Genomic DNA, 11,522 nt, shown 5'->3' on the forward strand with positions numbered 1-11,522 from the left:
AATATAATTTTGGCAAGTAAAAATTTGTATATAAATAAATCAATTAGCAAATTTCATGTAAACTATTACTCCTACGAAGATAAACATCATAAACTACTTTATAGCTCATTACACTAGCTTTAATTTGAGTGCTAATAGACATCTGTACGTCAAATGGTTTTTGAGATATAAATTTTTCAAAATAAATTCACTAACTACTGTTCTTTTAGTACGTCCCATACAACATTTTTATGGAATGTTGCTTTTTGAAACGCTATGTCTCGAAAACTATTTAACGTAAATAACTCAATTAGGGCTCATATTTTAGCAAATTTACTCTTCTTAAAATGACATTCTCTTAGGTTTTCGTGTGTTGTTCCTACTTTTTAAGATATATAGCTCCGAATGAAAAATTAGTTTTTTTTTATCGCTTTGAACATCCGCAATTTTTTTTTTTTAATGGTTGTTTTAAACTCATAGCTTATTAAATTTTTGTATTATCTGTATTTAAGATAATTGTTATTTAAGTTCAAAATTTCACTAAACCCTATTTAAAAAATAATAATAATAGAAATCGAATATTTTGCACACTTATTGAACACAACCTACACCTTCCGGCCAAATTTTCTTATTTAATTTAAAATATTTCTATCAAACAACGTAGACCCATGTTTATATAAAGTGAATCATGTTTTGGTTCAAGGAATAAGTTTTACTAAATTGTACTTGAGTTCAGCAAGCAACCCGGTTCATACATATGCATTTTTATCCACGTGCCAGTAGCTATTGACTATTAACCATTAGCTCTTGCCATTATACCAATTAGATCCTTGGTAAAATTTTCTTTGGCACCATCTTCCTAAAGCATCTACTTCCTGACCGAGCTACACGTGGAGGATGAATAGAATGAGCCAAATCCCTCATCATTGTCGCTATGAGATGCCTAAGATGATTCTATAATCCCACGTTCTGCGGCCTTAACCAGCTCCTTATTTGCCATGTTTTTGCCCTGGTTAAGGCTCTATTCAGTGGCCTGTACCGTGAAAAATATTGGAGAAAACATAATACTTTTTTTAATAAAGTTTACCACTACATGTATGCACATAGGTAGAGGCTGACCTTGACCCCATGTTGACCGCGGCGGCCCGATCTTTGTCCGTGTAAAGCTCTTCTTGTTTCCTCCGCCGCGGACGTTTCTTCAGCTTGAGCTCCTTCGATAGTGACCATGCCTGCTTACCGTGCTCGAATCTGGTCTAAGGGGTAGTAAAACTGGATTAGAATAGTTTCCATTTAAATAAAATAATTTTTTTTTTAAATCGTATTTAAATTCACAATTTTCAATTTCAAAAAAAAAAAATACATACCATTGGTGGAACGAAATGAAAAGCTTGGGAACAGCTACGGATATATGTGACAATGTGCTTAGTTTTGAGTTAATCGGATTATTAAATTGGTTTATATTGATGCTTATAGAAGAAAGCTTTATACGTCACAACAGTATATTAAAACAAAAATAATAAAATTAATTACTAAACGGACTCAAGAAATTTAAATATAACATATGTAACTGCTGAAAAAATTGAATAGCTAACAAACCGTACCTTCATTTCACAAACCAAAAATATTTAAATTAAAACCCCAACAGAGAGCAATAAACAGCGATAATAATCTCACTGTGAACTCAATTATTAAAGGTGATTCATAAATGAAAGGAAAATTGGTTATCCACTAGGTTTTCTAGGGGTTAAAAATAAGATCATTTAAAATTGTTTTAAACTTAGTATCAAAAAATAAATTTTGTTAAGAATTTGGAATGAAAAAGCATTTTATTTTATATAATTTTAAATGTTTCCTAATATCTACACCAGGAGATTTGAATTAGTGAATTGTATATATTTTTAGTCGTTATTATAAGTATTGTATACAATTAACTACAAGGGTACAATCGATACATAGTACATTGTATGGTGCAAATATCTTTTCTATGTTACATTTGTGAAATTTGAATTTCCTTTTTCTTTGTTTTTTTACTCATTTATAGTTATCAATCCTTAATTTTTAAAAATACCTACATATTAAAAAAAGAAATAAACAAATAAATAAATGAAAAAGTAATTAAAAATAATTTATAAACGATGAAGAAATTAACAAATAATGCAAAATCAAAACAAAAAATAACAAATATACATGCAATTTAAGTATCAAGTTTTCTGTTTGGTCTGTTAGAGGGTGTACCTTTTTAATGATGTTTTGTGGTATTCTAATATGTCTTGTACGAAGGGGTAACCAGAAATGGTAATAAGAGAGGAAAAGTTTTGTGTCAGTATGTGTGGTGAACTGTTTTATTCGAATTTTTGTTTGCATGTTTCAGCAAAATGAAACGGGTTCACCCTAAATAATGCTGTAATTGTTCTTGTTGTAATTCTTTGTTCCTTTATGTACTTTTCGTTATATTCTCATATCCTTCTGACTTATCAAATACGAAACTATATAAATAGAACTGAACAGAGAATGTAAAAATTTAAAAAAAACGCACATTTTGCAATTTCTCAATAATAACAAAAACAATGTTTACGTTAATAGCAGGTCTATAAGAATATGACAGATTCTTGACTATTGGCGTACTCACGTGGCAGTAACATAAGTTAATATAAATCCTCTTCATTTAAAAGGTAGGTTAGATAACGAAATTGATATAATTTAAAAATATCTCAAAATAAATAATGTGAAATAATAAATAACTTTAGGCTAAAGGAAAACAAAATAGGTCCATAATTTAAAAACTAAAATATTTGTGTTAGATAGTTTGTGAAATCAACTTCTTCCTTATATTATTTTCTTTTTTTTTACGGTTCCTATTGACGTTTCGAGGTTTTCCATCTGACATCAGGTTAATTTTACACTGTTTTTAAAAACTTCGATTATTTTATTCTCCTACCTCCAGTGTCCAGAATTAGTCAAAAAGAATTTTTATACCTAAAAGTTTATTTTAAATCATGATTGATTTTATTTATTTTTATGGATTTTATTTATTTATTAGTGTCCGGTAGCACCATGGTAAGGCGCGATGCTAATAACTCGAAGGACACGAGTTCGAATTCGGCTGGGCAGAAAATTGTTTTTAGTTACTCTGTACCCGTGAGTCAGCTCATGTGGGTTCTGGAGCCCTCCTGGGATCCACCCAACCTCAAAAATTGGTACCTTTAATTCGGTAAAAAATCTGGCGGTCGAGCGTGATTCCGAGAAAATCACCTCCTTGCACAACCGTTGGTCTAATAACAGTAATCCTTCCAAAGTACTGAACCCCTGATCGTCTATTGGTTGTAGTGGTGATATATACTGGTACATATTTGTTTTCTTGAGGTAACCAGATTGTTTTTTAAGGCCCATTATCGTTTAGTAAAGTTGCCAAATGACATGGTAATGCGGCATCTATCAAATGCCTGCAATCTATCAGTATGTGTGTAACAGTCAGTGGTACGTTACATTGTCTACTGCCCCTCACCTCCGGATTTAAAAAATAGTACCATTCAGAATGGATATTTCATAAATAACTAAACATTACCGGTAACCTTAAAATACCAAAGGTAGTAAAAGGTAATGCATAACACGATTTATTTTCTTTCTTTTTCACAATAAAGCACTCACTAATTCATTGTTTCTTTCTGTTTTAGAGGGACCGGAAAAAACAAAACAAAAAAAAAACATTGTCTACTTGCTGGTCTAGATGTTCTTGACAGTAAGCATGCTTGGGTTAGTGGAGTGTGTCCAATTCGCAGTCTAGTCAGTACTGCTTCGTGTCGTCTGCAGCTTTGAATTGGTGTCTTCCACGGTAGTGATGAACTCAAAATTTGTTCTCTTTTGAGTAGTTCTAAGTTGCCTGCCATTCATTTAATATTTTTATTGGCATCCTAGCATAAAGATCGTCGTGCAGGTAATCGAAACGGTCAAATAGCGGGATCAATGATGCAGCTGGGTCAGCTTATCAATTGCCCGGAATGTCCTTGTGCCCTCGTATGCTGATGAACAAAGCTGCGGTCAGTCCAATTTAACTTGACGATTATTTGAAATATAACTACTGTGATAGAATGTGTTGTGTAAACGTTTTTCGATAGTGACAACGAACTCATAGAATCTGAGAATAGTAGGATATTGTTTTTGTTTGTTCCATGCTAGGCCACCAGGTAAATTGCCGTCAGTTCTCCACGGTAAATGAATTGCTTTCGGAGGGAAGAATTGTTTGAACTATGAAGTTATCTATTCTTGCTCTGGCTCCAACACAACTATCACATTTGGAACAATCAGAGTATATGAAGGAATGTTTAACCATAAATTAGTAAAAACATTGTCTTGTGAGCTATTGTGTCTTGAATGGTGATTAAATTTGTAACAAATATCTATATTACGAATGTACCATGCTAGGAGTTTTAAGTATGACTAGGAAAATTTGCGGCAATGTGAATTTACGTTCGGTGAGCAAAAGTTTAACTCGTACATCAAAAGATTTAGGTGAAATCTTCTTCGTTATATATTTGTGAAATAATGGATATTCGTCTGCTATAATAGAACATTCTGACCGTGGGAGGACTTTGAACTAAGCTATTTGTGTTATAAATAATATATGTCGCCTGTATTCCAACGGTGGTCCCCAGCTTGTACACATAAGCTGTTTATCGGATTTGTTCCGTACGGGTCCCTTGTATTCGGTTTAAAGTCTGGGACAGTTTGTTGTTGCGGATGGTATAACTGAAGGGTCTGCAGGAATAGAACTTGTTAAAAGTTTTTTTTTAAAACGAATTAATTTTTATTTTTTACAATTACATTTTTCATATGAGATGAAATTAAATCATACGACGTGGCTTTAATTTTCGACATATATTTTTCAAGTTAAAAACATCGTATAACAATGTTGATTTTTCTGGGTTTTTTTCCGATCCCTCTAAAACAGAAAAACAATTAATTAGTGAATGCTAGTATGTGAAAAAGGAATAAATCGTATTGGGTATTACCTAATACTACTTTGGTATTTTAAGGTTACCTGTAGTGTTTATTTATTATTTGTGAAATGGCCATTCTAAATGGTCCTATTTTTATAATTCGGAGGTAAGGGGCCTCCTCATGTTGATTCGCATAAAATATAGAGAAAAATTAATTATTAAAGACAATAGATAATGGTAAAATAATAAGAAAACAATCAGAAGTGGAAAATAAGTGTGGGGGAAGAGGAGGGGATGCATTAGAAGATGGAGTTATAAGGTGATGTTGATAGGGTTTTTGGAACCTTTCCTGCCCTGCCACCTCGCAGGAAGGGGGGATGGGGTGATAGATTGGAAGACTGAATTGAAGGAAGCAGAGAGACTGTCAAAGAATTTGATGTGTCTCCGTGTGATGTGTTGTACAGTTTCTAGCTGTAGTTCGTTATGAGTGTGCGTCATGTTACGTCTTTCTAGAGATGTCCCTCGGCATATCTTCTGTAGTGTGGTGTACTGGTATTGTAGTGATTTCAGCGCTGTTGGGTATAAAAAATGTAGTAATGGTGCACCGTGGAGGAGTGATGGTCGTAATATTATTTTGTAAATGAGTAATTTGAGTCTGAGTGACAGCCCTGGTGAGTAAATGAGGTGTTTGAGTTGGTATGGAGTTGACTTAACGATTTGTATTCGGTTAGGGTGGTGGGCGCATTAGATATACCATACTGCCCAACACTTTATCCAGAACTTCGCACTAAACAAACTGCGAATTCTTCTCAGTTATTTGTTTAAAAGTAACTTAGAAAAACAGAACAAGTGAACTCAATCCTCAATCGTCTGAAATGTTTTTTGAAGTTCCCCATCGAAAAGGCTACGGACCTATGTAACATCCCAAGATATATTAATATTAAATTAAGTTTATAAAAAATTATAATATTCTTTTACCTGTATAGTTGACTCCTTTGGTCTGAAAGCGACTGAATCTTTCCTCTGTTTGGGCTCTGGAGGAGGCTGTGGTTCTGGTTCATCCGCCACACGGAGGTAGCTCTGAATCAGTTCGGTATCTCGGGCGACCCTTGCCAAGTTGGCCAAAGACATTCTGTAGGTCTGGATGAGTAAGCTGAAACCTCTATTAATATTTATTCACTGTTAAATGCACCATTCAGAACGGATCATCATATTTATGGTTATTCGAAGTTTTTTGTTCCTTCATAAAAATAAATACAATTATTTAATTTAACAACTGTTGTTTAATATTATTTTCTGTACTATAATAAAAAAATCAGTAAAAATAAAAATCAGGCCTTAAGTTATACCATTTTTGATCGTTAAACTATTTTAGAATATTGAGAATAAATTAATTGATAATCTCATAGTGATATGGTTCCTAACCATATACACATTATTTCACGGCAAACCACATAGATCATATAAGCTCAAGTAATGATATAGTTTGACCTAGATTCGCATGTATTCATCTCGAGTAATAGTACAAGAGCCGGGAAGAAAAAAAGGCAGTTATCTCACCCCAATTTTTGATTACTTCAATAAAAACTATGTATAATCACTAGTCAAAGTTGACGAGTCTGCCAAATATAGATAGGAGGATTAAAAAATGGCGGCTATTTCAAAACCATAAAAAACATTGATTTTTCATTCGGAGCTCTGTATCTTAAAAACTATCAACAAGACGATATAACAACACGAGATATAACGTTTTTAAAAGTAACATTGCTTAAAATTGTACTGAAAGATCAGTAGTTAGTTAATTTATTTTGAGAAATCTATATCTCAGGAACTATGTGACGTATAGATTTCTATTAGCACTCAAATTAAAGCTAGTTTGACGCAGTATAAAGTAGTTTATGACCTTTACCATCATAGGAATAGCAGTTTTCATGATATTTCCTAAAATAAATTAATTTAGAGTTGTCCGGACCATACGTTTAATTTATGAAAAACTTTATTTCAGAAACCATAGCACGTACAGATGTCTGTCTGCACTCAAATTAAAGCTAGTTAATGTTGCTACAAAATTATGCTTATCTTTGTAGGTGTAGTAGTTTTTATGATATTTGACAAAATAAACTCACAAAATGTTAATTTCTAGTTGTTCATATAAAATATTGGATTTTTGAAAAAATATATCTCTAGATCCATAAAACGCACATATGTCTGCCAACACTCAAAATAAAGGGAATTTAACTTACCATAATGTAGGTTAAGACACTTATCTTCGTAGAGGTAGTAGTTTTTATGATATTCACTTATGAATATAAATTTGGCAAATGAAAATTTGTCCGAACAACTATAAATCAATTTATTTTATCAAATTTCATGTAAACTATTGCTCCTACAAAGATGAACATCATGCACTACTTTATAGCTCATTAAACTAGCTTTAATTTGAGTGCTAATAGACATCTGTACGTCAAATGGTTTTTGAGATATAAATTCTTCAAAATAAATCACTAACCACTGATCTTTTAGTACGTCCCGTACAACATTTTTATGAAATGTTGCTTTTTAAAAAGCTATATCTGGAAAACTATTTAACGTAAATAACTCAATTAGGGCTCATATTTTAGCAAATTTACTCTTCTTTAAATGACATTCTCTTAGGTTTTCTTGTTTTGTTTCTACTTTTTAAGATATAGAGCTCCGAATGAAAAATTAGTTTTTTTTATCGCTTTGAAACAGACGCCATTTTTTCCCCCACCTACCTATACTTGGCAGACTCATCATTTTTGATTATTAATTATACATAGTTTTCATCAAAGTTAATCAAAAATTGGGGTGAGATAACTGCCTTTTTTCTCCTCTTGGGCTCTTGTACTATATTTGATAGGGAATTTATTCATTGAGTGTGTAATTACATTTCTGAGGGATATGTTCATATTCCTGTTTTTTGCCGAGATTATTAAAACACATTTTTCGGTTCTTTCACTTTATGAAAACAAATATATTCATAGTGCATATTTCATAAATTTATCATGACCACAAATAAGTTTTTTGGTTTTTAATTTATTTGGTTAAGCTAGTAAATTTAAAATTGTGTTATAAGATCATTTAGCATCGCCAAATCAGATTTTTATAAAATGAGAATAGTTCACTTTTATAACACCATGGACCAATTAAACCCATTGCTTTGTTTATCAGTTTCATGGAAATAATCCATTAAATGTCAAAATGAATATTGAAATGAACTGGCAATAAAATATTTAAAAAAAATTTTTAATGAAAAAAATATTTTCTTTATTCCTATAGCCATTTTGAATTTGTCCTTTGTCCGTTGCTAGACAATAATATTTCAGACATATAATATTTCATAGAAACAAATAAACTTCTTTAATTTTCTTTCTCCCTATTCGAATGAACTATAAAAATCAATATTCTTTTTCTTAACAACATTAACAGAATAATGAAAAAAAAACATAGTATAGCAAGTATTTTTAATGATTAGAAATAATTTTAATTCATAATTGCATACACATGGCATATAAAAATATTAATGCAAATTTATTTTTCATCAAAACATAAAAAAAGTGTTTCATAAGAATTTATATTTTTTTTTGCACTATAAAGATTTATACAGTGATTGACCAGACAAAGTTTTAGTTGAAATTTAAAGCAATACAAAATATTCCAGGTTTATTTGAAAAGTCAATAAAAACTAAATGTAAGATTCAAAATTGGCTGGAATGGAATTCCATAGAATTTGACGCAAATGCTATCTAACATTTGTTATGAGAACTAGTTCAGTTTTGAAAACGACTACTAGGTAGCGCCTAATACCAGGCCATTTTCATAATTCAATAACACTACATAAAAAATGATTGATTTTTCTTATTTAATTCAGAAGATACTGATTCGATAAATTGTAATTTTTTACTTTTAAAAATGTTGTACTGTTCTCAATAATAACAACAAAATATCTTTGGCGCACTATGAAGTTTGATCAATAATTGTAACCATGCATATTTTTATTTTATTAATTTATTTTATAAAGTTAAATTTTAATTGATATCTATTTAGAAAACTATATTTTATTTATTGAGACGAAATCAGGTACGTAGTTATGATAATTGATTTTATTTGCTCATACTTATTGGATGTGAAAAGATATTCAATAAATTCTAAAAAAAAACATTCCCATATCATGATGAAGAAATATTTAAAACGTTTTATTAAAAAAATAACCAATTTTGAAGAAAAATTGATATTTTCATGATCAATCAAAATCACTGTAAACAAACTTTATATTAATTAATTTGCTCACAATAGTTTCGTTTGAAAATTTAATTTGTAATCTAAAATTTCCTTACCTGTAAAATTTACAAGTTGTGAAATTATTTAAAAACGTAAAAAAAGGAAAAAAAAAACTTTCCACTGGTCGTCCTAGTAACCATGAAAACACCTTTTAAGACACTTACCACAAACGATTGATCGATATTATACATATTCCACTGATATATATGTATGTAATTTGTTGTAATGAAAAACCTGGGATTATTCTAAAGCTAATTTTATATTTTAATAGTTATAAAGTTAGTTAAAAATTCGTATGATTTAAGTGATCGATTTAGGCGAACTTAACAATCGATTGTAGGACAGCAGAAGAAAATCTATGAAGGGTTCCTGCATGATAGTGAATAAGAAAGCATTTTAATTGAAATGAAATAGATTCTGTGAGAAAATCAAAATCCCTGCACGATTTTCTTCGTATTTACGGTATCACAACTTTTAAAAATCCGTTGCAATTATATTTCATAATTACATAATTGAAAAAAAAAACCTGTCAAACGTGATTTAGAAACAGTTAAATATAACAAAAATGTCTCTTCTTGACAGAAAAGTATAGTTACTATTTGTTATGGTATTAAATAACAAAAAAGTGAAATATTTAATTTACTGAGATCTAATAAAAAATATAATATTGATAAATTAAACTTTTTTTTCTAAGCCATATCCGAATAAAGGTTTAATTACTCTACATTAATACTGTAAATACAAAAAAATCAATAAACACTTACTCATAAAATCAATCTCTCAAATATAAAGACTATAAAGAATATAAAAATCATGCATTCTTGTAAATATATGATATTAAAAATAAAATAATTTGAAAACATTAAGTTTTAGTATCTTAGGCCTTTTGGTGAAAAATCCTTTGAATTTTTCTGTGTGGCAATTATCCATCGTATATTTTTTTTCGTTTTAAATTAAGTATTATTCATAAAAAAATTCTTCTATTTGACTGTTTTCTTGGTTTTAAATAAAATATAAACATTTAAAAAAATACATATTTATATATACATATGTTTATTTACTCCAAGGTTCCAATTGTTTAAATAATTTAGGGTGAAAGGGGGAGAAATTGTATACTGGGACACCCTAAATATTTTTATACGTACAGCATGTCTTGTAATGTTTAGGTAGTATATTCAAAGATGTATTATTCATTCCAGCAGTCCGATTCTCTACCAAATATGAGAAAATTGATATAATTAATGAAATAAATTAAGTCTAAAATTGAAGTTTTGAGATATTTGTTGAAATTCTTTTATTAATGATATGGAAATAGTAATTTTACCTTTTATAAGCAAATTTTTATGATAATAATAAATTCTTTGGTGTTTGATCTTTTTAACATTTTAGCCTGGAAAAATCAAATAACTCAAAACTAGAAAATCTTAACTTCATATGTTTCACTTAAAAGCCAACATTATTATTTTTATTTTTTTTAAAGTCTGGTACCCCTTAATAGGAAGCGATTACTTAAAACCTATTCTAGGCAAGATCCAATTACACAATCATAAAGCTGATGAAATTCCGTTTGAGAAGTATTGCAGGATAGTAAATTAGAAACAGTATTCCTTAAAAACAAGTATAATTTGTTTTTGTTTAAACCAATCGAAAGGAGCTTTCAGTTCATGATTTTATGGAAAAAATAATATATTACGTTATTTAACTACTTTAAACCTTCAAATAGTTGTAACAAAGACAAATTATACTTTTTTAGCAGAAAATTGTGTTCACTTTGCCATGCTGAATTAGCGAACTTAATTTTTTTTCTCATAAAAAACGCGATGGCCTTCAAAAATCTTGACTTTCCTGCTTTTCTATGTAGCGTGCAGCCTATAATAACTGTTTTGAAGCTTTCGAGTCTTACAATCGGTTTTTTTTCTTACCTCTTTTATTATAAATAACACTATTAATATAAACCTAAGTATATAATAACGTAACTGGTGCCCTTTGCTACATGACATTATAAGGGGTTGGGTTGGGTCCGCTGAAGGCAGGGTTACAATATTGGCCCAGGAGCCGCTGGCCGGGAGGTACAAAGAACAACTGAACAAAAATAAAAGGTAAGATGGTTTAAGGTGAATCCAGGCTGCAGAGCCCGAAGCCCTTCCCTCGGCGAGGACGTCGACCAAGTGGACAGTGCTCTTGTGAATCACTTGTCCTACAATCGGTCCTATATCACTTTTGAAATATTAGCTTAAAATGGGAGGAGCAGACTTTAAGATAATTTAATCGAGCAATATTTAAATAGCGCCTGAAATTGAAAAA

General features: G+C 30.4%; 1 protein-coding gene across 1 annotated transcript in view; it reads right to left on the reverse strand.

Annotated features, from left to right (window-relative positions):
- The window catches only part of LOC106677359 (outer dynein arm-docking complex subunit 4), a 41,769-nt gene that overhangs the window by 28,444 nt on the left and 1,803 nt on the right, over nucleotides 1-11,522 (reverse strand). The window contains exons 2-3 of the mRNA XM_014415244.2: nucleotides 5,895-6,078; nucleotides 1,099-1,232 (exon numbers count right to left, since the gene is read on the reverse strand). Of these exons, the coding sequence (XP_014270730.1) occupies nucleotides 1,099-1,232; nucleotides 5,895-6,047 (287 nt within the window). The 5' untranslated portion in view covers nucleotides 6,048-6,078. The remainder of the gene's footprint in view (nucleotides 1-1,098; nucleotides 1,233-5,894; nucleotides 6,079-11,522) is intronic.

Source organism: Halyomorpha halys, unplaced genomic scaffold, assembly GCF_000696795.3.
Source record: "Halyomorpha halys isolate HHAL.00 unplaced genomic scaffold, Hhal_1.1 Scaffold95.1, whole genome shotgun sequence".
Taxonomy (NCBI): Eukaryota; Metazoa; Arthropoda; class Insecta; order Hemiptera; family Pentatomidae; genus Halyomorpha; species Halyomorpha halys.